Source organism: Synchiropus splendidus, chromosome 17 (genome assembly GCF_027744825.2).
Source record: "Synchiropus splendidus isolate RoL2022-P1 chromosome 17, RoL_Sspl_1.0, whole genome shotgun sequence".
In the NCBI taxonomy this organism is placed as follows: domain Eukaryota; kingdom Metazoa; phylum Chordata; class Actinopteri; order Syngnathiformes; family Callionymidae; genus Synchiropus; species Synchiropus splendidus.
In genome coordinates, this window is record NC_071350.1 from 9,805,612 (window position 1) to 9,831,861 (window position 26,250).

The 26,250-nt window shown below is 41.0% G+C and overlaps 1 protein-coding gene across 3 annotated transcripts in view; it reads left to right on the top strand.

The window, feature by feature from the left end:
• Positions 1-802: 802 nt before the first annotated feature.
• The window catches only part of atp2a3 (ATPase sarcoplasmic/endoplasmic reticulum Ca2+ transporting 3), a 42,265-nt gene continuing 16,817 nt past the window's right edge, over positions 803-26,250 (top strand). For all 3 annotated transcript variants that reach the window (XM_053846813.1, XM_053846815.1, XM_053846814.1), the window contains exons 1-5: positions 803-1,143; positions 15,906-15,923; positions 16,175-16,257; positions 18,998-19,102; positions 21,797-21,935. In XM_053846813.1, coding sequence (XP_053702788.1) covers positions 1,026-1,143; positions 15,906-15,923; positions 16,175-16,257; positions 18,998-19,102; positions 21,797-21,935 — 463 coding nt within the window. In that variant the 5' untranslated portion in view covers positions 803-1,025. The remainder of the gene's footprint in view (positions 1,144-15,905; positions 15,924-16,174; positions 16,258-18,997; positions 19,103-21,796; positions 21,936-26,250) is intronic.

Sequence of the window (26,250 nt, forward strand, 5' to 3'; positions counted from 1 at the left end):
TCCAGAGAAGCTTCAGGAAATAAGACCTTGCAACCTTTAATAAGAAGAGTCCGACCACGTGGCCTACTCTCTGAGTTGAAAATACTTTATTTACTCTGCTGTCGTCCTTCAGTGGATGCAAATCTTAGGTCCTGGAAAAAGCTGCCATATAAAGCTGCAAATATTTTGAGAGGCAGACCAATCGAGTCCTGCACGTCTTTAAGCATAGACTAGGGGGCGATGCGTGTTGAGGTGCTCTCCCTCTGCCACAGTCTACAATAGAGATGTTGCAGGGTTAAATCATGATGCTCTGAAATCTGTCCCTCCTCTCCTCAGATCCATCTCCTCCCCGTAAAGATTTCAGCTCTCCACTCAGAGGAAGAGTGAGTTGGTGACAAGAGAGTGCGACAACATCTGCTCACACTGAAGGACCTCAACTTCATTCAGAATGACCTGGACTTTGGCTTTGTTTAGGTGGACACCTGGCTGTTGGAGTACTCGATTTCAACCTCCTACCACAAGCTCCTTGGTCTTACTGGTGTTGAGTAGAAGTGAATCCATCCATTGCCAAGCAGAATTATAATTTGTCCTTGTGCTTCATTCTGGATCAAGTGTAAACATGAATTAAATAAAAAAAAGCACCCTGATGACATCACCTGAATGGTCTTGTCTTCATATGTAGCAACCGTGCGCTCGAGTCAGGTGACCTGTTTCGACAGCCGGTTGCGCTCAGGTGCGAGCAGCCAATAGGAGCGCGGGTGGGCGGGTCCTCGCGGAAAGGGGCGGGTCTGCCCGGCACAGCCGCAGCACACCTTCAGATGGAGATGAAGCTGCAGCAGCAGTCCAGCGACTGAGCGCCAGCAGCGTGTGGATCCACCGAACCGGAGGATTTCTACGCGAAGGCGGGGAGACCTGAGCGAGTTGAAGAACCCCCCCACCCTCCTCCACCCCGCCTCACCGCTCAAGAGAAAACCCCCGCGGCTCCTCAGTAGATGTGTCTCCTCTCCGTGCACTTCGAGCTGTTGTTGTAATTCTCGCCCAGCAAGATGGAAAATGCGCACACGAAGCCCGCCAGCGAAGTTCTGGACAACTTCGGGGTGAATGAGAATACCGGTCTGACCCAGGAGCAAGTCAAGAGCCATTTGGAGAAGTATGGGCCGAACGGTGAGTCCGAGCGTCTCAAAAAACATCCTTGAAATGCCACCTTTTCCCTCAAAACACGACCGTGGTACCTTACGTCTGGAAAGAATGTGGATACACGTCCTCGTTGAACCACTTCAAGGTGTTCTCGGTAGCGTGACGTCACCTTATCCAGGTCGTGATAAAAAGTCAGCCGTATAGATGCGAGTTTCAAAGTGTGTGTGTGTGTGTGTGTGTGTGAGCGCGTGCGTGCGCGTGCGTGCACAAACATCCTCCAGTTACAGACATGGATCAGGAAGTGCGGGCAGGATCAGACTGCAGGAATGGGAGGTGAGGATGAGGCGGTGGAGATAATGAAACAGTCAATCTCGAACAACCTGTTTTCATTTTCAACAGTTGCCCGTCTTTTACTTTGCAGTTCATATTACAGGATAACAAGAGGAAGTAGACAAGGCAGGTGACTGTGATGAAGAGAGCATGTCACCGACTGAAACAGAAGTAAAAGGTTCATTTTTCTGGCTCAACATGTTGACAGCTGCTCACCTTTCCCTGCTGTCTGGCATGTGTGGCCCGGCCAAGTGGAGTATATAGCCACATATTGTGCCAGTCAAACAGTAGCCCTTTTGTTGGAGCAGTGCAGCCACTGTACTCTGGCACGTGTGATGACTTCATGGAAAAAGCAACGTCTTGCCACAGATAACATCTTTTTCGCTTTTAGTTGTGAACTTCCTGCCTGAGCAAGGGTGCCATCGCAGAGGGAGGGAATTCTCTTTCACGATTTTTGGCCTGCAGCTCATTGTTTATGCCGGTACAAGGCAGACTGGCGGTTCAAATGTGCCGTAATTGGTCCTAACTGTCTAAAAATATGTACAGTGCAGAGTGGAGTCGCGTCTGAGAGGCGATCGCAATGCATGTTGAGCTGGTTTGAAGAAAGCCGTAGTGAACAAGGGAAAAAAAATGGTGTTTCCCCTCCTGCAGTATGGCTGTTAAGCAGAAGTTGACATGATGTGAATGGAAATTGTGGTAACACCACTCGCAGTTACACACATCACTACTTCATCTGCAGAAAATCCATAGTTATGAACGCATGTCCATCTAAAAAGCGGCATAAACAATGACAAGTCTTAGAAGTTGATTCATATTAATGATTTTATTGAATGTTGTGTTTGCAAAAGACACATTTTCGTTCAGTCCTTTTCTCCTTGCTTCAAAAGTTTGTTGAAATTGCAGTCATACATTGCAGATTTATTTGGTTCCATAGCATGTGGTATTTCAGTAGAGGAATGTTAAAAAGAAACGGGTCACAGAGGGAACAAGTGGACACAACTTTAGATAAATAAATAAAATGATGTAGTACACATGCCAGTCCTATAAGTGGCGCTGCGTCTCTGTAGCTGCTTACAATCAACATTTACTCAGTCTGATTTTGACTAAATTGTGAGTGAGAAAAAGAGAGCGTCTTGACTACAAAGCACTGAGGGAAACCCTGTCGTGTTGACTCCAAACCCCATCAGTCAAAGTCAAGGCCAGTGGGCCGCATCCAGCCCACAGTATGAGAACATATGGCCCATGCCATAAATTCACATGAACACCCCCACCACTCGTCTCATAATGCATAAGGTTTCAAGATCTAAATGGGTTTCTAGTTCCTTTTAAACACTGAAATGCTGTTCACTTGGTTAACTGCCTCTATCTGTGCAGAGTTAGGTGTCACCAGAAGACTATTTAAAGATGTGAAAATGTGTTGAATCCTCTGGGAGGTCGAGTGTTTGGCTGATGCTTCGAGCTTTTATTGTAGCGGCGCTGTTAGTTTCTGCTTATTTGTTGGCCAGCTACAGTGAATTTCCCCTCTGTCTCATTAGGAAAGCTTGTGCTCAGACAAATTATACTAGCTTGACCTCGATCTTTTAACAACGTGCGTATTTTAAACAAAGCACCACAAAAACTTCATTGCTCTTGGTGGTGCTTTGGGAGGTTTTTTTTCTTCTTCAAGGCCTGTCAGTCACGTTGAGTGACAAAGATGGCTGAACTTTGGTTTTGATCTGAAAGTCCGACTCACTCCGACCTGAGTGTGAATGTGTCATCTTGGATGGTCACCACATCCCCAAAGCTAAAGGGCTTCAAAAGCAGTCAACTGCAACAGAAGTGCTGTTGTTTCTACTGATCCCTCTTGTGAAGTCTTGGCTCTTTTGGAATATACACCTTCAACAGCAAGTTTGATGGTAGCCATCTTACAGGCTTGTAGAATTCAACCCTCATCGTACCTTACTATTACATTGCGGCTGATCAACTTTGATTTAAGCTATAATAAAGCACCATTTGACTTGTCTGTGTTAAAAAGTAAAATCCATTTGCTACCTTTTTTAGCTTTAAAGTTACATTTTTTAACATAATGTATTGCGATGTGCCGCTGATTTTTCAAGTCATAGCATTTCATTTCTAGAGTTAACTATGTATGAGCTTTTTGAAAACATCAAAATGTGATTATTTTTAATATAAGCCCTTTAAACTGTGTACTCTTCTTAATACAGCATCATAAAAATATTTAAATACTCTTTAAATATTTGTAATTATGTACTGGAAATCGCTTTCTCACCATTGACAAAATGCAGTCTTATTTTTAATCCACATTTCAAGTCTGTATTTCCCCTCCAAAATGAATGTTAAATACAAGTAGAGAATTAAAACTGCGTATAATTGACATATACCTCTAAATACACTTTAATATTTACTTCTATATGACCTGTTATTTGACCATAGGTTGTCTAACAGACACATATCATCTACTTAAAGAGATCAAGAAGTTGTGACTCTCTGGTTTTGGAGCGAACCTGTTTCTGTTGTGTGGACTTAGTATTTCTCCGATGCTTGCTTTGGTTTAACCAGTCTAAAAAAACCCAGTGGTCAGTTGTGGGTGTGAGATGGTGATTGGTTGTTATGGGCCTTGTGACAGATGTTGCCTCTCACCCCAAGTACCAAGCATAAGCCTCGGCTCTTTAACTTAACGGGGAGAAAATGATTGAATGTTTAATTACCATGTTAAATTAACTACCTTGCAGCGCAGTGATGCCCCGGGCACTGAAGTAATAAGATCAAATAATTCTGCCATATCCTTTAAGACGAGTTTGTGCATCATGTAACACAGAGTGTTGTTATATAAACAGTGTTTACTTTCTTCAGGACAATTCATTTTTTTCATGTTTTAATTGTGCGTCTGTGTACTCTTCCATATATGCTCTCACTGACATGAATATTAAAAAATAATAATTAATTTAAACTATAAGCGAGTTCAACTGTCCAGCTTGTGAAATATTTGCCATTATTTCTTTACTTCCTTTAAACTGGGTCACAGTATTGAAGCTTGTTACTGCTTCGCTCTGTCGACATAGAATAGTGAAATGAATTCAGGCTCAGCAAGCCTCATACCTTTAAAAGACAGGTCTAGGTTTTGCATTGACAGGCCTTGTGTCAATGCAAAACTATAAGCTACATAGGAATGTGTGTGGATCATAATCGCATACGTTACTTCACCTGTAACTTCACTTGGTTCTCTGCCATCAATAACGCTTCACAACTCTCTCACTTTTTGCTCCGTTTCTGCTGTAGGAACCTTCACTTGCACCGCATTTCCTGTTTCCTGTTAATTTAAACTGTGCATTCTTGAGATGTCGTGTGAGCAGTCATTTCGGTGTATTGTTGGCTACACGGTAAATCCCAGTAACACCTTTTCCTCCTGGATACTGAAGCTTAAAACTACTTGGCTCTGAAGCACGGCTGTCTAAAGTCAGGCTCGGCAGCCGTATGCGGCCTGTAGCTTCTATCATGAACATGCTAAGCTAAATAGCGTGCAGTGTGGAATGCAGTGTGGAACACTGGGGCCAGACCACAGACACAATTTCAAGGTTGGCATGGAGAGTGTTTACTGTACGGCTTTAACATCCTTGTCACACCCTTTACAACCAATTCATGAAATTCTTACTTTACATTTTAGTCACTTGTTAAGCACACTGTCTTTTAAAAACACTGTCCAAATCAATTTAATTGGCGCATTTTAGTGTGTGTGTTTGTGTGAGTGTGAGTGATTTGTGTCTCTCCAGTAAACTGTCAGTGGAAAAATACACAGTATTTCTAGAATTTCGATCGTAAGACAAACAGCTACTTTGTAACAACACTATTTGCAGAATACTTGTTCTTGTTCTTGTTCATATGTTTAAAATGAAAACCACTTTTTGGATTTCTTTATGGTTTGAACTGAACTGAACACATTTCCATTACATCCACTTAATACTTAGGCGATTACATTGAATAATATTAGTTTTATCATTGTTGGCAGCTCCGCTAGGCTAAAGCAGAGCTCTCTATGTGATCGGTGGCTAATAGATTTAAAAATGTATGACGTATTTTATTAAAAGAAATTCCTTATACTGCTCCAATGTATGTGAAAAATAGGAATCTGCTTGGATCAAAGCCATTTAAAGCAAGCTTTCATTAATAAAAATTTTGTGTTTGAAAACATATTTTGTCATTGCTTCAAAGCTCCCTTGTCAAGAGTTAAATGGTGGTAACAGTGTGGGTTGAAAAGAATGGAGAAGTTGTTGAAGTGACTCTGTGGGGTGTTGAGTCACTTCCGTGTTTTTCTCAACGTACGCATGTGTGTTTCTGCCTCACTGCGATCAAAAGAGCTGTGATCCTGCTCTGGCTTGTCACTTGCCTTCCTCCCTCCCACCTCTGCAGCTGTCAGTCGCCAGTCGTGCCCGGATGGTGGAGCTGCTGGTGTTGACTCGCTGCTGGAGCACGACCTTGGTCGACTTGGGACTCGAGCGCGGCGCCACAAATATTTGTTAGGTGTGCAACGCATTGTTTGCTGAAAAGACTAAATGCTAAACTTGTTTGCTGAAGTCTCTTGGGACACCTCTTGCCGTGAAGACTTGTCGAACAAAACAGAAGAGGAGTGAAGGAGTAACTAATTGTCGATACTGAGCCATTAGGAAACCTGATACCGAGTGTGAGGGCCCTCATCACTAAAACGTTCTTTCCAGTTCTCAGGTTTTCTTTCAGTAGATCCAAGGAAACAAGACCCTCGATAAGGATGATTCAAATCATCCGCATAATTGGGTTGCCAGATCTCTCTATGGCAAAGTAGAAACACCATCCTCTCAGGGAGGTAATACTGTTTCTCTGGACTTAACTGGACATTTTCGGAGCGGAAAGACACATTTATGTGGGAGTCCAGGCTTGGACACTGTGCAGCCTTAGGGCCCAAAATCTGTCTGTCCCTCATTCGCACTATATCAAACTAGAAAGTATTTAAAATATTTTTTTTCTAGTAAATTAGTTTTATGTTTTTGTATGTAATTTTGTTTTTTTATTTTAATTTTTTATTTTAATTTTTCTGTTCTTTTTTCTTCATTCAGTAGTTTTCTTCTTCGTAACATCCCTGTGTAACATGACGTTTTGGTGGTGTTTTTTATTTGGTGGTTTTTGTTGGAAAATAATTTAATATACATCATTAGAAACATGTGCAACAGTCAAGTTAAAGTATGAGCCATTTCATAACACCATTGTTTTCCGATTATATTGTGCATTTTTTTTTCTTTTGATGTTTTTTTTTTTTTTTTCTCACCCCATTTCATAAACATTCAATTTACCCGGTTGGACTAGTTTGTTGTTTTAGCCTGAACATGTTCATCAATGACTGCCAAATCAACAATGTGGATTCCAAATTTTATTATTGTTGTCATGGAACGCCAGGAACTGATTTTCATACATTATCGATTGAAACTAGATAAGTAAACAAATCAATTAACCTTGAAAACATGTTCATCTATTAGTGAACTTTTGGGACCTCATCCACCAGCTGTGGCAGGTCTCACTTGTTCTTCATTGTGATCTAAAATTCATAGAACTTAAACCACTCTACTTAAGCTGTCGGTCATTGATAAAAAAAATCTCTCTGGAGTGCATCACCTTGTTGGAATGTTTGGTGGACTGACTGACTGTTGAGAGGAGTTTAGCCAACCATACATGCTGCAGTGGCGGTGCCTTGCACTCTCCTTAGAGCCCCGTAACGCCTGGCGCACCCAATTGTTCCAGTCATTATGAGTCAAGATACAAACATAATCCCACAATGACTGTGTAAGAGTTGTCAGTGAAGAGGTTGAAGAGAGCGGAAGCTTGTGGCTGAAAAGAAATTCAGGCATCAAGAAGTGGTGGTAGTAGTAGTTTTGTGCTGGAATATGTGTGGGCTCTTCTGAAGCTGTTGACAGCTGTCACCACGAAGAGGAAGCTCTGACACGATATCTGCTCTGTGCCATCACCTCACACATGCTAACAGACCTTTTTCCTTTTCCTCAGTCACTTTAATCTTTAGAAGAACTTTCGGCTTCTCTTAATCTTAACTTAAACACAGCTAATCTTCTGTGCACAGTCTATACCAGTTACATCAGCTGGAAACTACGGAGCTTCTGTAAATGTGCTGTCTTGAATTTGAATATACACCATTTTCTCCCTGACCACAGCTCGATGACATCACCGACTTTCCAGCCAATAGCAGATGCCGAGCGGAGTCCTTCCTCACTCTATAAATTGCCTGCAAAAACCCAAATCCCCACCTTAAACCAGATCGTCTCTGCAGAGTTTATATCACTGTCGCTCTGACACCTTGTGGCATTGACCAGATTTTAGGACAATTACGGCTGCAATAACGTTAATTGTACTGCAGGAAAAGTGCTAACCTTGATCCTCTGTCTTTCTTTCCACAGCAATTATTATCTAATTTCTTTGTCCTGCTCATTACAGATAAAGCAGGTTTAATCAGAGCGGCCAAAATGATCTCAGCCAGCTAGAGAATAATGGAGTGGTTTCAGCACTGCTCCTTTCTGTTCCTCCAGTCATTTCCACCTGTTCCACTATTCCTGTCGTCTTCACCTTTGAGCTCTGTCCAGGCAAATACTTCAGCTGACCTTCATTCGTCTTCTCCTCCACCTCTTCCAGGTTTCACTGTGAATCACTGTATCATCAGCAAACATCACGGTCCATCTTCAGTCTTCTTCGTCGCCATTGCAAACAAGAAGGGGCTGATAACTGATGTAATCCTTCTCGCGCCTTGAATCACTCATACATGTCTCGCACAACCCTCACATACTTCTCTGATGCGCTTGACCTCCTCATACAGGCTTTAATATTCCTGAACTCTTGCACACATTCAATAACATTGGAAATGTTCTGTTGAGTTTGAGGGTCAGTAGCATACGTTACTCTAAATAAACAATGGTCCGTTTGAGTATGGTAATTAAGCTATATGTCACGCACGCATAGGAAATGCCTTTGGGTTTAGTTCTGTTTCTTAGATATCAATCATAGATCAGAAGTTGGGTTTTAGCTTGTTGTCATGGGAAATTCTTGAGACTGTTGTTTGGGAAATATGCAACATTTTAATTCAAATTGAGAGCAAAGTAAAAATGTGAATCATCACTGTGTTGAATCACAAGGATGACAATGTGACCAGCATTTTTTGTGAGCATGAACACCATTTTTTGTGTGAAAAGAAAGACAGAGGATCAAGGTTAGCACTTTTCCTGCAGTACAATTAATGTTATCGCAGCCGTAATTGTTTTAAAATCTGGTCAAGTGACAGTGATATAAACTCTGCAGAGACTATTTTCGGGAGGTGGGGAGTGGAGTGGAGCTCTTATTATTAATAGGGGTGCACGGATGACCATTTGTTTTAAGCTGATACCGATTATTGACAATTGTTATATTCTTCTTTTTTCTCCTCAAGCTAATCACACACAAGATTCACGTCATTTATTCACCAACAAAAAAACAATAATACTGAGCAACAATGTATAGAAAACATTGCAACTTATAAAGGAAATAGCTAAAACAAAATATAAAACACATTTCTATAAAATGTATCTAAATTGCTTTATATAAAATAAATATGTCTTATTCCGTTTTCATAGAACAATGAACAGATCAAACCCTCAATGTAAACTTCACTGGTTAAATACTGGTTTGCCTTATAACCTGACAGGCCGCATGTCTTTTCATCGACTACATGTCCAGGGAATGAGTATCTGGGGCAGGTTCATTATTAGCCGTTGAACGCTCTGGTCTCCAACAGAATGGAGCTGCTCGTCCAAAACATTTAACCACATTAGCATTGGTTTTGCCTGCGGTTAGCATTCTTTCGTTAGCCTCTTGTTAGCAGTTGAATTCGGCATGGTGATTTGAGTGTCTTGTTTTAAAGCTGAGTCCTTGGGTCCACTTGTTGCGAACTGCAATTTTGGTGACATTTTTCTTGACGAAAAAGTATTGCCAAATGACCACCATCATGGCTAGCTACAGCATCACAACAAGCTGGGTAATTTTCCGGAGAAATGCCTGCTTTGTTTTGGCATTTTTACTTCATGGTGTAAAATTTGAAAGAGTAATAACATTTCTCATCAAATAGCACTTTATCAAAATCAATAAATACGTAATAGACAATCAACTAATACTTGTCATTTGATCAGCCCGTCGTGATGGCGTTGTAAATGCCCACATCTGTGCCGATAAATCGGCCGGCCGATCAATCGATGCAGCCTTAATTATTAAAGCGATATTAATGTGAAGAACAGTTTTATTGTCTGGATATTTTGAATATAGTTATAAGAACACAAAATGGGATATGCCTTAGTATTTATCCCTACTATTATCTGCTGTCTTATGCGGTTACCTGCGCTGCCCTCTTAGCAGCGAAGATAATGAGGTTAGGGGGGAAATTGCCACGCTTTGAAACTCACATTTAATCTGGTTAATGCATTCAGATCTCCTCCAGTCGAGCACTACATTAGGAAACTTGGCAGATATTGAAAACTATAATGCATGGTGTCATTACCATTGCGATATACATAGAATTGTTTCTTGAACAGCAATGACCACTTGGAAAAAGAATAGTGAAGGTGTTATATTTTCAATTTACCATCGTAGTGAAGGTTAAAAAAATTATAGTAAATAACTATTTAACATTTTCTGTCTGTGTGTGCCTCTTCACACCGGTTGACTATTGATTGCTGTAACACTTGCGATGTATTTTATTTGTTCCAGAGTTGTAATAGATAGATAAACTACTTTATTACTCCTGCGAAATTGGAGCAATTGGGTTGTTCCAAGCAGTAATTCAATGAAACATTGAGTAGTAGTTCCTCCTGAAATATTTATTTTGAAGGGGGCATTTTATTCTTTAAAAGTTTTGCTATTCACTCAGAAATCAACTATTCATGTCGTACAAAGGAGGGTGGTGTAAGCTGGGACTTCGTGGATCCTCAAACTTCCAACTAACGGAAGCCATGTGAATATGAAAGATAAAGTAGTTATCTTCAGATCAAAACGGTTCCTTGAGGTTATGCTTGAGCACAAAGGAGAAGAAGTGTTGACATGGAGCATTTCCTAAGATGGATGCATGTGCAAGACATTTTTTTTAAATGAATAGTTTTGGTCGAAGTGAATGACGTGAGAGTACAGACCTCTGCCAAGCAGCTCCTTTAGATTCTGCATTATTGCCCTACATATGTTATATATGAAATGGGACGGCTAGAGGCAGTAGAGAGTAGCGATTCATGGGGACGGAACAAGAGCTGTTTTTGGCGCCCAAGTCTAATTGTTGGGTATTTATGGTCGATGCCAGTTGAGACTGGTTGACTTATATCTATCATTAATGCTTGATAGTATTACCCTGAGTGTTATCAACACCAAGTCTCGGGCACTGGTTTCCTGCTGATGAGTCTGGACACAGGAACCAGCTCCCTGCGGTTGCTGGCAACTGTCTCCAGGAAGTGTTTCCCTCAGTTCTGCTCTGTTCGTATTTTTCAGTCGCCTGTAAACAAGCTCTTTTATTCATTGTCTGGGTCTGGAGGGTTGAGGGTGGGGGTGGGGGTGGGGGCGCCTGGGACATGGAGGTGAAGTCAGTTTTCAGGAATGTGCCTGGGCAAGCCTTGGGTTGACACGGCCCAGATGACTGTGAGGGAATCCTTGGCAGAGGGAAGCCGGGGAACACCTCCAGCCCTCTCCCTCTCTGCTCTCGCCTGTGTCCTCCCTCTGAGTGAGTCTTTTCTCTGCAGCACTCACAACACTGCCAGCCTGTCTGCTATAAAAACATCATACGACCGGGGAGGCACAGGAACAGGGAAACAGGCCTGTGTCTAGTGGAGCATGGGAAAACAGCGCTTTTTGCTGCAGCCGACGATGACGGACCTTGAGTCCCCTGTGACTTCAACCATGTCTGCTCCAGACTTTAAAAAGCCTCTGGACAGTTGAAAAGTTCAAAACACTCTTGACGATGACTCAACAGCCTTTATTAACCAGGCTCAGGGTTGCCAAGAGGGGGTGTCTGTGCACCCATGATTTTTAATAATTGAGCAGAGCGTAGCTTGAATTTAAGTTAAAGAGTATAGTCTCTGCTAGAGAGCTGCTTTTTCAGGCCCATCTTTCTGATGGTTCACAGCTCTCTGACCTTCATCTATGCTTAAATTGGACTGCCGTTTTAGACTCCACTCAGGAGGAGAAGTTTATTTTAGGCTGCTCTTTCGTGTTTCAACGTGATATTGAGCTGAGAATCAGAAGTGCATATCCAAATGTCCTTGAACTCACAACCTATTAGACAGATCATCTACTATTCAGTCTTTACAACAAAAGTAAGTGGTGAAATTCTACTCTCGTAGCTCATTAGGTGTTGTGCTGGTTGGTGGAACAATTTAGCAGTCAATGTGGAATCGTGCCACACAGCTGGTAAAGTGTTTGTTTTTTTCATTTACGATATGTGTCAGTTATTGGATATTACATGGATATTATTATATACATGGATACATGGATATATTGGATTTTTTTTTTTGCTTTTGAATAAGAATGAAAAAGACTGTAATATTTGGTAAGAACACAAACTTGCTGTATGACATGATAAATCTTAACTCACATCTATTCTATGGGTGTAGAACAAACATTCATTGTTGGACTAATATTAATCTGCTTTTCTGCCAACTGTTATAATCATAGTTGGGCGTTTTTAGTTGGACTGGGTAGGACTGAGCAGCCTGGTGGTTTCTCTTTTTTCACGCTAACAAATGTGAAACCTTTCCCCCAAACTCGCCTTCTAGCTAAAATCAAATCAATATACTACTCGTTTGTCACATAGTAAACATTCAATGACACTGCTCTTCGTTTGTGGCATTCCCTCTCAGTTAACTCATTTTTTTTTGTTCTTCATGATTGGTGTAGCTCCTGTTTTCTGCTTTCAAGTGTCGACAAATTAACTCAAAATGTTCTGGACATAGTCATTTGGTCTTTTGGTCCAGGTTTACAGGAAATCACCATTTGAAACTCACTAAAAACGGGAACATAGCGTACAATTGATTCACTTAAATAAATCTTTCATGTTGCTATGGTTAGAAAATCCCATCTGGTATTGTTGGTTGCACGGTAAGAAATTATATTTGACAGTTACAGAATGCTGTTGCACTCACGTCATTGGTGGTTCAGTGTTCGAGAGTTCCCTGAAGTGAGGGAGCCTCTTTTCTGCTGCGAGCCGACACCATTCTTAAATCAGGGAAATAGCTTTTTGTTGGTTTGATTGCCAGCTGTTTTTTGTTTTTTTAAGTCAATGGAATGAGCTTCTGGGCAGAGGTATGCACTGTCTCAGTGCTTTTGCTATTAATGGTGCTCATGCAGTCAGCTATCATTTTACTTTGTTATTCAAGCTCTGGGCCGCTCCTGAAACCCCAGACCTGAGGTAGCTGGTGCAGTCTACCAAACATTTTGTCTTCTGGTTAAGACCTTTGTGCTATGGGGGAAGATTCATTTGGCCTTATGTTTTTCTTGGATCCACAGTGATATCCAACTTCATATGATTCTTTTTACCTTCATTATACATGAACAATTCTGCCATTCTAAAACTGCAAAAACTAGATGAATTTATCATTTATCACTCAATCAAACTTTATTTATAGAGCACTTGCCGTAGACTCTAGTGCCACTCAAGGTGCTTTTCAATTCAGTCATTCAAAGAAATACATAAAGAATGTGTAGGATGAAACTGGATGAAGATGGATTGGAAAACCGGCAACAGTAAAATCAGTTTCGTATTTACCTACTAAAATGAGTGTTCTTGCTGATCATGTCAGTTGTACAGGACGTTGCTCAGGAATGAACTAGTCGGAGGGATGGTGCCGTTCATTAAAAATACAAGTAACATCCAACTTACGATTGGTTCCGACCAACTGGTCATAAGTCAGATTGGACACAAGTTGAATGCCACTCAAAATGGCCGACGCGAGGGTTATAGGTACTACTGTAGTGGTAGATGGCTGTGTGAGAGTGAGATGCTGGGATACTGTGCTGCAGTAACTGTCGTACGCCTTGTGGGCTGCTGCGGACTGCTACGTGCTGCGGTGCCAGACATTGAATGAAAAAAAAAAGCATCTGTTGGCCGTGGTCGTAAGTACGGATGGACGTAAGTTGAGCAGGTCGTAAGTCGGATGTTACTTGTGTCGTCTTTACACTTTGAGCTGCATCACTTGTACCGCGCACAACATTTCAAGCAACACATCAACTAACAGCGGCCATATCACCAAATGCCTATATTTCTTCCGCAGCATAAGGAACTCTGAGGGGACAATGTAAGGTCATTTTTGTCTTACATGGGACCAGATTTCGATTTTGCTTTTGCATCTTTTGGTTCATTGTAAATATCCCTAGAAACCGGATCATTATGTTTTATTGTCAGTCCAGCAATGAGACAGTCTCCGCTCGCTGGGCCATCTCCGGAGTAATGAGACTGAAATGTTTTGTAGCGCTGACATGTCCAGCTGCTGATGGCTACGTCAGTGAAGCTTGACTCTTTTTTTTTCAGCCTCCAAGCCAATTTACTTTGTTTCTAAAACGATCTGTGTGGATCATCACTGTGGTTTCCAAAGTTGTATTTTTTTATTTTCGTGGCAAACTTCGAAAATTTCCCCTGTGTATGTATCGTGACCTCAGAGAAGCACTTGTGTTTCAAAGCTGCGGGATGACTCCAGAAACGATGATGTAAGCTCCTTTCCACAGCCAGGATGTTTAAAGTGTGCGGTTGCAAGGTTTTTGTTTTTGGAAGGACGCTCCTGTCTCTCGTCATGGTTCTTCCCCCTTTCCAACCCCGTCTGCCTGCGCATCACGTTTTATCCACGTGGAGTTGGTTTGGACAAAACATGCTGGTGAACACGGGGTTTCCACTTCACAACTGTCATTATGGCTTCTTACTATGCACAGCTGCTGAAATTAGTTTTCCCAGCACAACAGTGACAATTTAATGTCGCACTGTAGTTCATGAATAGCAACCCTCCGCAGATATTTCTGTGTCCAAAACATAAACAGAGCTCATGTTAACTTTATTTCAATCTAACCCTCAGTAGAAGTAGCTTCTGAATTGAGTTAGATGTGAAGTACAATCCAAATGGGGTTAATGGTAGTGCATTAATTACAGCGTAATTTGTCTGTCATTTCGGTATTGTATCATGATACAATGGGCGTAAAAAACAAATTATCATAACATGAATTTATCACTATGTTTCACCCACTAATTGATGGTGCGCATTGTATTGTCACCATGACTCAAAAGGAATCCATGTCTCATTGTGGTTACGCTCATACCTGCTTTTTTTTTTTAATGTCTGTTTTCTTCTCCGTGATTCATGCCTGTGGTTGGCATCATGAATGAGTCGCCGTGCTTCCCTCTTCATTTACATGAAATCTGAAGTAGATGCGTCATTCTGAAGTTTCTGTTTGTTTCAAAAAGATGGCGAAGTGATGTCTCCTTTTGCTGTTATTCTCCAAAACAAACCCAGCATGTTGCCCTCTGGAGCCTGATGATGGAGGATTTTCTGTTTTTTTTTTGTGATGTCAGAACATGAAATGTCCATTTCCATCATCGTCACAGGGCACTCTGGTTCCAGCAGCTTTTTGTAGATGAAGTATTTTTTATTTGCCCATTCTTGAGAAGAGTTGCTGAGAGAAAAAGGAGAGTTGTGAATAGTGGTAGGGGAAAAAGCCTTGCTCGACAGCACCAAATAAACCAGCCTGTAACAAAGTCGCAGTTTGAGTCAAGTAGCATGGATGATGAGGAAGGAAGGCATGGCTAACAATAGTTAAACAGAGTTGGATGGTGCTTGGTCTTTTCTCCGGTTCTGCTACCTTAGCTGCTTGTTGCAAAACGACGTCATGTATAACATGTCCAGTAGGACGATGATGAGTTTGCTCTGCTTGGCTGAAACGCTTTCTATTTTCAGTTTTATATACTGTTGCATGGCACAGGGGTGCCAAACTCAGTCACCGTTGTAAGCCAAGCCGACCACATTCACTTCATATTGAATTTGATTTATAAAAACTATTTACATCAACTTTTGGCCAAATAAAATGACTTGCCGGGCTGGATTTGGCCCGTAGGCCTTCGGTTTGACACCTGACATGTATGGCTGTTATTGACACACACACACACAAATGAATATATATATATATATATATATATATATATATATATACACACATAAGAAAGTCAGTCTCACTGACAGCTGAAACATTCAGGACATTTCTTTACTTTGATATTTGCCGCTGACCTCATGACACTTTGGTGATTCATCATTTTAAATGAATATGAATGACATCTGCATTAACTGTTTTTTCTTGTCCTCTCCCACCCATTCCCTCTCTCTGCTTTTCCATTTTTGCCACCTCCCAATTCGATTGTCTCTACAACCTGCATGGCGTGACACCTACAGAGCTCCCGGCCGAAGAAGGTAAATATTGATTTTTCCAGCGAGCTGTATCTCTCTGGTGTTTAGAACCTGATTAAATGTCTTAAGTCATTTCTTTTTCAGCACACATCTGCAGCCTCTTGAAGTTTAACTCGCTCTGTAAATCTTTAGTGCCACGGAGAACAATAATTCAATACTTCAGATGTATATTTTCTCCCTCCTCGTTCTGTGCACGACTGCAGTCTCTTCAGATGGTGTGATTATCATCTTTAAGGTGTTGTTTTGTTTGGTAGGGAAATCCCTTTGGGAGCTTGTCCTGGAGCAGTTTGAAGACCTGCTGGTTCGGATCCTGCTGTTGGCTGCAATCGTCTCATTTGTAAGTTCATGTTTATACATGCCACATTTTTTTTGGATTTGTGCTCATGGAGGATATAAATTTTATTATTATTTGGCAAATGTCCATACAAAACATGCATTAGAACCTTGACATGTTGGGAAAGTATCCAGCTTAGATCGTATTTTAAAAGTATTTATTTCAAAACGAAATTACTAGCACAAGACTGAGAGCCAAATGTGGACCAGCTAGTCGCTTTATGTGGCCTGCAAAAACTTTAAATACCTACAGTTGTGAGCTACATTGTTCAACTGAGGCTCTTTATTTTGGGCGGCAAGCCGCTTGAATCACCTCAACCTGAACGTCAACTCATTCTCAGCCATGATCGTGAATCCACGTGGAGTTGATCCTCATCCTGCCTGCTCAGCTGAGAACAGGAAGGCCTATGGTCCTCGGCTCACCAAACCTTTCCCTCCACCCTGGCGTGAAAACAAAGCATCTCCATAAATATCACACTTGATTTTATAGCTGTTGTTTTTATGAATAAACAGTCATTACCCATGATGCCATTCTTTGCGTCGTCGTCCAGATGGCACTTTAGAAAACCCACTCTGGCCCTAATCCAGGAAACAGCCGCCTCATATACTGCATCATTAGTTTTGGGTGATTTATTTGTCCGTCAGAATCCTGCCCAACTTTGCTTATTTCTCCTTTTACATCTGGAAAGTTGTCTAATAACGTCTTCCCCATCTGGCGTTGCCATGGTTCCTCCGAGGGAAACCAGACAGCGAAACGCGGCACCTCCAACCATGACCCCGGTTGCACTCGTGGGCCAGCGAGGTTCATGTGAGGGTGCGGCGGGGGAATCCTGACTGCAGCCAATTCCTTCTATGACTGCGTGACTCTGTGGGAGAAATTGCCGTTGCTATTTTTAAAACCTGGAAAATGAACTCTAAAAAAAAAACTCATGCGACATGATATATATTCAGGACAGGCTCGGGTGTTGGTGCAGGCGTGTGGGCAGTTATAGTAGGACTATTTTTCCGCCTAAATCAGGCTTTTGCTTTAATAGCTCTGTTTATATGGAACACAGTCGCTGTTCCACTGGTGCCCACCACCCCACGTGTGCTGTACGTCGACTCTCATCCTGATCTGTTTATCACAGTGTCTCAGGAGCTGCGAAAAGCGTCCCCACCTTGTTTTATTGCTGTCTGAGAACTGTTTTGTGACTCACACTAAAATAATGGACCCAGAGTGTGATTCATGGAAGGATAAGAGGCGCTCGGCTGCAGCGTCATCACATCCAATTGTAAACCAATATTTCTGATATCCAGCTCCAGTCCAAAAAGTGCAAGTTTCACTTTTTGACTTGTACATCTTTGCCCTGACACAACAAACTGTGGCCACTTTTTTATAGTTTGTATTCATGTTCTTCATTAGCCCTCTATTTAAACGTCTTTTCCTGGACGGTACATTTATAATCCAGTGTCTGAATCAAATTCTCCCCAATGGTGACCTCTAAACTTGGCTCAATCACCAGTCCTTAAAAGCAGCCGGGGCAGTGATGAACTATCGACCTCGGCCGGCGGCTCTGACAGTCCCTCAGCGTTCAATCATTTGATGAAAGCAGGATTCACCTTCAGCGCCGCGTGCCTGTGCAGGGTTTCCTCTGTTTCGTCTGCAGCGACTGTAATAAGCGTCTCATTACAACTGCCTATAAAAAACACGAAAACCCAGCCCTGCGCATCCTGATAAATGACATTGAAAAACAAAAGTTGACTTTTCATATTTGCTCAACAGCAGTGGACTAGAATAGTCCATTACGATAAGTAAAACCAGTCTTATGGTTTCTGTCAGTCACACATGTCATTAGCGTTTCAGACAAACCAGGAGTTCCATTTGTTGCTGTGTATTATGGAACTTTTAAAGGTGGGCTGGACTGATTTTTGCAGCAGGTCAGTTCATATGTTATTATGAGTGGCCTTCAAGTTTGACCACCATCTGCAAGTCAACCTCCCAGTCTTAACCTTTCTCACATTTGTTCTATTCATGGCTTCATTCACCGGGTCCTTACACCTCATTGACTCTTTTCTTCTTTTATGTAGTATCACCCCGTCCAACCAAGGGCAATATAATTTCCGGTGGTCAAGAGGAGCCATGAAATAATTAGAAAACAAAAGGAACTAGTTGTTTTTTGATAACATTTTTGATTATTATTGTTTTTTATTTAAAGTGAATAGATTGTTACAATTTATAGGAATCTATTCTCTATATAGTTTAAAGATTGTCTGTATAACAAATAAATAGTTAATATACACTTTTTTTGAAGCACAAAAAGTATGTATTTTTATTGATTATTAAAAATAATGTAATTTTATTTTGTAAGGCAAAAACAATAACAATTGAAAATGTTAATATTACAGCACTATGTTTAAGTTAAATAATAATGATAATAATAATAATGTTTCATTCACTGTGCATGTAGCCTCCGACCCACATTTAGTGTTGGTCTATTCCAAACCTTACATGATGACAAGCCCTGCAACCACTCTCTGTACTTGGACCACTTTGTGTTTGGCATTTTGGCTCACTTTTTTAAAAACATGTTTACCTGAAAACATACTCTATATGAATACTAACATTCATCAATGAGCCAAGTACAAAACACTCGGACACTTCGCAAACATCGGACCACCTGAATAACTTGTATCAATATCTGTGTGTTCATGGCGTTGGCACACCACCTGTCTGTTAAGATTATTTCTTCTGTCTGTTAACTTAGGTGTTGGCACTGTTTGAGGAGGGGGAGGAGACAACCACCGCCTTTGTGGAGCCCATTGTTATTCTTCTCATCCTCATCGCCAATGCTGTCATCGGGGTCTGGCAGGTGAGCCCTCATTCATTGTGTCTTTTTTTTGGCCTAATGTTATACACACTGACAGTAGAGGATGTATTGTAACTGTAAACGAACTGAATGTCATTTATCATGTCGAGCCGCCGCTGCATAAACAAATTCACGTCCACCGTTTGGGTTCCAACATCTGAATGTCTTAAAACGGGACATTGCAATGGAATGTTCAGTGGATTAGTCGGGTCAAAACAAACCACGGGGCGGCTTCGTAAAACCTTCTTGGATCAGTTGTGTTGAAGGCAACAGTGTGACTTTGATGTAAGCGTATCGTGTCGCCCAGAAGTCTGCACTAGAAGTTCAGTGGAATCATCACATTGAGACGGTTTGGGTTCCTTTTTGTTGGAATATATGAAACATAATAATAATAAATACAATAGAAATCTCATGCTTTGTTGCATTTTGTAGAAATGTGTTTAAATAATCTGCCAGCACTGGCTGCACTGTCTTGTCAATGTATGCGAACCTGTTCGCCATCAAAGTCTGCACAGATCTCATTTAATTGAAGTTTTTTGTAGCTCATGGGAAAAAGGGAAAACGTTTTCATGCTGTCTCATTTGAAATGCTAACCTTATTAAATTAACTTAAAAGCCTGAAGTTAAAAGCAGATGTGTCGTGAAGTACATCCACGTTCACCTCTTGATTGGCAAGAACGGAAAATATCAACTTCAACAGGCAGTATTGAATGGCTACTGGCAGAGAAATGTCTGTCGCTGATAAGTGCATATCCTAGTGTTGCATTTGAGTGCTCTTGCTAGTCATGCTCATGCAAGTATTGTGTGTATTATGTAAACAAGGCATCATGAGCTCATTTGGAAATATTAAAATCCCAAATATTTGTCCAATGTCAGAGCATGGTCAAAGCCTTAACTTGTTCACCGAGTTTTCTGTCTGTTATCAAGGAGGTTATAACATCATTGTACACAGTGTGTCTGTCTGTTTGCAAAATAACTCATGAAGTGATAAAATGGAAGGAAATGTTCATATGGGGAGATGGAACAGATGATAAGTTTTGGTGGTGTTCCGGATTGCCATCGAAGCGGCCCTCACTCTGTCAAGCTGCAGTGCGTTCTTCTTCGCTCCTACTGTATGTTTTTGTGTGCTAGTGTGGTTATTAAATTATAATTATTTTGGGAACTGAAAAATGAATGCAAAATTAGAAAGGAATTTGATGAAAGATAGGGAAACTGGATGTTTGTTCATGCTTCAGAAAGCTGAATATTTCTCGTGTGATGAGATGAAGCTTCAGATAATTCATGCATTTTCAATGTAAACAGGGACGATGTGACATTGTGTTGTGTAGTGAGCTGGCCACGACAGTGTATGAAAATGAGGTGCTGCACAAGATTGACTTTCACACTCCTGGCTTTGATTTCAACAGGATTTAAAGCAGCTAACATCTTGACAGTGTTTACCTTCATCTGTGTGGTGATACTGGTGACACTGATATCAGTTTGTCACGAATGTGAGCGTGTGAAACACTTACATGAAGCGTGGGTGGGGTATGGAGGCTATCAGCAACATACTGACTGAACATACTTTTCTTTTTCCATTAAGTCAAAGTTGAAGTCTGTCCTCAATTTCAGGTGTGATGATATGCACAAGAATCAATGACCTTAGTAGCATGATAACAGAGAAGAGACATTTTTTGCATTGCAATTTATAGTTACATAGTCATATTTTTATCCTTAAACTATATATTTTCACAAATTTTATTTTATTTTTTTAGTCCCCAAAATGTGTCACTCAATTTCAGAGCGTCAGTCTGGCTTTTAACTTGTAAGTCCTAGAGGGCGCCCTATTTTTGCGGCACAATGTTATTTGAACAAAAGATTCACAGACTCGCGTCTTCCTGGCGACAACTTCGCCACCACCATGTTATTTTGCAGATCAGCTCTTGCCTCACATCTTGTGAGCGTTGCAGTTCATTGGTCAAAATTAGGGTAGCCACAAACAACTATTTTAGTAGTGGACTGGTCATTGACTAGCTAAACGATTAGTGGATCAGTTGGCATATGTGGTGTAAGGGATGACAACTCACCAACACGTGTGAAAGGTGTGTTTGGTGAATGTTGTGCGTCGCTTTTGATCTGCATTGTGCAATGTTCCTCTGATGTTCTGGGTCGTGATGCTCCTGGAGCATCAGCATGATGACATCATGACTGAAGCTGTTGGTGACTAGTTAGATAGTCGACTCTGTCGACGCGACCTACTCAAAATTCTGTTATGTTTGGCCTGCTTTTGTTAAAATGGCCTTAAAATGGAGCAACACTGTGAGCGTCAAAAGAAAGCAGCTTCGGTAAGTGGAGCCACCCTCTGAAAAATCAAAATCAAGATGCAAAAATATGCTGCCAGAGATTATATCCCAGAGCCTCAGAGGAAAAAAATGTTTAAGAGTCCGTGACTCTTTATGTTGTCTGCTGGATGTGTATTGCATGACTGTTTTTAAATGACACTGGTTTGAATGAGAACCGAAATGGCTTGATCTAGGTTAAGAACAGAATAATTTTTCATATGAGGACAAGGAAAAAAAGCACCATTTGACAGATAAATCTGTAAAATTGGATCACAAAACCCAATGAAAACTATTTTCATCCCAATTCAAACACAACAACAGTTCACCGGATCTCTTGCATCTTTAAGATGATGGTTGATGGTTGAATCTCTCCGCAGGAGCGCAACGCGGAGAACGCCATCGAGGCTCTGAAAGAGTATGAACCAGAGATGGGAAAGGTTTACCGCATGAACCGAAATACCGTTCAGAGGATCAAAGCCCGAGACATCGTTCCCGGAGACATCGTGGAGGTGGCAGGTAAACTTCACTCTCCGTCACTGAGAGCTGGCGCGGCCTTCGCACCCATTCAGGAGTCTGGAATCACTAATGGAATATCACCAACGGGATTACATAAGAGTGTTTTCCCTGGATGGTCAGGTGCCAGGTTTCTCTCCAGTTGTGTCTGTTTTTGCTGGGCTCGTGTGGTTCGGTGTAAGTGGCTGTGGTCACCTCTTGTATTTTGGTCCTGGTTCGATTTTCCGTGGCCGTCCTTCTTTCCTCTGCTTTCCATGCTCTCAGCCTGACCACCTGGGCAGCCTTTTACTCAACCCCCCCCACATCTACATGTGCGTACACACAGTCCCCCTGCTGTAAACTCACCTATGTGTGAGCAGGTTTGTCTAAAAATAGAGCCGGGCCCACAACATCTGTGCGGGCCGGAATGTGTGAGCTGTCCCATGGTCAAGGAACAGGCAAAGGCACTTGAGATCCCATTGACACTTAGAATATCGCTTTATTATCAGTCAATAACTGGTCCGCTACTTTACTTTTTTCTTTTTTTAACTTCACTTCCACATCAGTTTAAACAAGTCATGGACAATTTAATCTCTACAGAGGCCACATGATTTAGTGGCAGGCCATCAACAAATGAAATGACTAGGTTTCCAAGCCGCTTCCTTGAGGAGTGTTGTATGACAGGTTAATGTCTTTCAGAAGTGATAATGATCTCCTTAATTTGTGTCAGGACGACTGGTTTCAGTGCGAGGTCGAGCTTGCGTAATGTCTGAACGAAGAAATAAAATGTCATAAGCGTCATCTTTCTTTTGTGTATTTGTGCTGTGGTGATTGATGGCATGTAGGAATTTGGGCTTGCTGCAGCCGGCGTCCGTCACAGCACATATCTAGAGTCAGACAGGCCCACACAGGAACCAAGAGCTCATATGGCAGCTCGCAACCTCTCGTCAAACCGTTGCCAAAGTCGCCGTCAACACCAACAAAATCACCAAGACAACCAGAGTTTTTATTTCTTCCCCGTGGCAAAAGTTCACAGGAGGCGGAGGATCGTCATACTTGTTGTTACTGTGGTCTGCTAGAGACGGCAGGCCGACTGCAATGGTAAATATCCAAAGTTGTTGACTGTGACTGTGTGGTGTCTCAGCATTTGAGTGTATGATGCTCCATCATCTTTGCACTGAGGTGACCTAAACCCAGTGCTCCTATTGCAGCCCCTGGTTCTTGTTGGCAGAACTTTGCACACAACAAGGTGGTGCATGAGTTATGGTCTCTGCTGGGTTATGAGGTGGGTTTGTTTTCGTGCCTGTGCTGGGAACCTAAGGTGGCATGGTCATTTGTAAAAGCGACCACTTGTGTGGTGGGTTGGTGCACTGTGCTAAATCATGCATCAGCTCAACAGACCCTAGTGAGCCAACGTTTGGTAGGGTCAAATGGTGAGTGAAAACAACCTAAAATTTTGGCTGAATAAAGAACCACAAGCAAAACAATGACGGAACTGGAGTAGGCAGAATAAATATGTGATGGAAAGAATTACTGTCCCTTTAAGGATCCAGACTCGATAATCCAAAAGGTTTTGGGAAGTGTATCTGTTTGCTGGGACTGTGACTCTCTAAATGCAAAGGCACCTATGGAAATGGGGTGCTCCAAATACTCTTTTAGTGTAGAGTCACATCTACCCCAGACCTTCAGGATGACTTGGACTGACATACACTACATGACACCCGATCATTCTAGTCCTAGCTAGAGTTAGGGCAATATAATCCTGAACTCACTGAATGGGATGGGGGATCGATCACTGTCTGCTGTACTAACTAGGCTGTACTAACCGTTAAGAAACACTGTAAGGTGAGGCTGGGGGGCCAAATGCGGCCTCCATGGAGTCCGCAAATGAAATTGTGAGATTTTTTTTCCCATTAATTCATTGCTGTTTAATCCTCCTCAAAGTAAACACAATAAAGGGAAAGAATTACCCATATTTTATAAAAGTGTATTTAGGATTTATATTGATAATTTGCAAAAATTAAACAAAGTATAATAACATATTTTAATATTGGTGTAATTACTTTTATCTTAGATAATGCGATAGTCACAACATTTAAGTTAAATGTGGGATTTTTTTTTTTTGCATTTGTGCTTTTCTTCCACAATGATCGATGTATGATATGTGGCCCTTATGGAAATGCCACTTCTGCCACTGTCCTTTCCTCATCAATGCTAGGTTTAATTTTTAGAACATGGACGTCAAACGCTCAGCTATTTGTAAACAGGAGCGAGCCAGCTCTGATGTATTAACAAGTTTAATGGAAGTATGTTTTAAATTCAGGAGGAAACGGGTGGATCACAGGTCCAAGCACATCGGTCTAGCCGTCTTCACCAGGGCCTCCTCCACTATATTGTGACATTGTTTTCTTCAGTGGATCATAATTTAAATGGTATTAAACTTTTCAAATGGTCATCCGAACGTATCCAAAAGGTTGCTGCATATTTGCCCGTCAGCAGTTGTAGATCATGTGCTGGTCTCGAGTGATCTGGTTGCTAAGCAGCTTTAAACAACAGCAAACAGCGGTGGACACATGCAGCCTTCTCTTCTCTCCCAAAATTAATATCTGTCACAACTGCGGAGGCACGTGGAGCCGCTACGAAAAACACAAGAAGAATCAAATTTCGCCTCTAATTGTATATCCTTTCTTTCCGCGACTGTGCGGTCCTTCCATGGGAACCAAGCGAGGTGTCGGAAAAGGACACGCTGGGTTTATTCAAGACAAGGACAAAAAACAAATCACCAAATTTCCACCACCGACTCCCAAGTGGCTTCTTGAAGGTTTCTGTTGATACCGTTTTTGGTGATGACATCGTTTTAATGCACATTTCCACTGGAACTTTCCCTGGATCATTAAGGAGGAGTGAGTGAAGTGGTCATGTTTTGTACTGATGATGAAGAGATGGAAACCTGCATGCTCACCATTACTCTGCATGTGCAGGAAGCTCTTCTGCCAGTTTATTATGCAAGACTTTCCCCTGTTTCACCAAAACACAGATCAGCTGAGAGCTATTTGTTTTGAGCTTTTTTAAGAAATGAATATTCATCACCATGAATATTATTCCACCATGACAGAGAAATGTGAATATTTCCTGCATGAGTTTGTTCACACAATGCGGCACTTTATGGACAGGCTTTATATGATTACTGACCCATGGAACTATGGTGCGTTGGACCATGTTTAGGTGGAAGTGAGTGAGTAAATATTTTAAGCAACAGGATGAGTATTATCACCATTTTTTATAGGGAGTATATAAGTGGTTGTGGTTCATTATATACCATTATAGACAACTGCGCTTTCACTCAATGTAGAACGATGCAGAATTTTGCTGGCCACATGGAAAATTATACTTAATACAATCAGAATGCTTTCATTATAAGCACCTTTTATTGCTATTTTTGTTTGTTGAAATGATACTAAAATTAATTTTAAAGGTCTTTTCTTCATTATCCTTTTTCAAAGCACAATTTCTCTCTATTAAATATTCTCATTTTACTTTTTGTGTGTTTATTTTTGCAAAGGACTTTATTTATGTGTGCACGCATATGTGACATACATAAAGTATATAACATACGACTAGATGTGTTTTCTACTTTGTATATTACATACATCTAGATTGATTGATTTCTTTATTACCTGCAATGGCAGAACAGCGTTCTTAGATGCTTATTATTACTATTATTATTATTGTCTCTTTATGTAGTGTTAAAATGTCATTTTGTACCTTTTTATTGTTTGAATGAAATGAATAAATATTTATTTCAATCTCTTCTAATACATTCTAATGACATTTAACATGTATGTGGCTTGCATTTCATTTTATTATATTGCATTGCTTCCGTTACAGTACATGTGGTGTAAGCAGCATTTCATCTTTTTAAATTAAGAAACTACCCTTTTCTGAAGGAATGTTGCATATTATTTTAAGCAATTTGTGTATGTGTGTTTTACTTGCTTACTTTACTGTAATCTTTTTTGAATTAATTGAAGTTCCTTTTTGCATCTACTTTTGATTTCATATGTACATGCGCTCACACTTTGGATTAGTGAACATTTATTACCATAAATAAACTACTTGTTCATATGTGTATTCACAGCATATTATCCAGTAATTAAGAGTAAAAGTGTCGCTTTGGATCTTGTTAAGACCAATTATATTTTACCCTTGAATAGTCGCTAAAACATTCACTCAGAACTACACCATAACTACTGAGTATTAGATGTAAATAAGCAAGTGATAAGTTCATTAATAAGTAATGTCTTCCCCAGTCTAAAGTGTAACTGTACATTCTTTACAT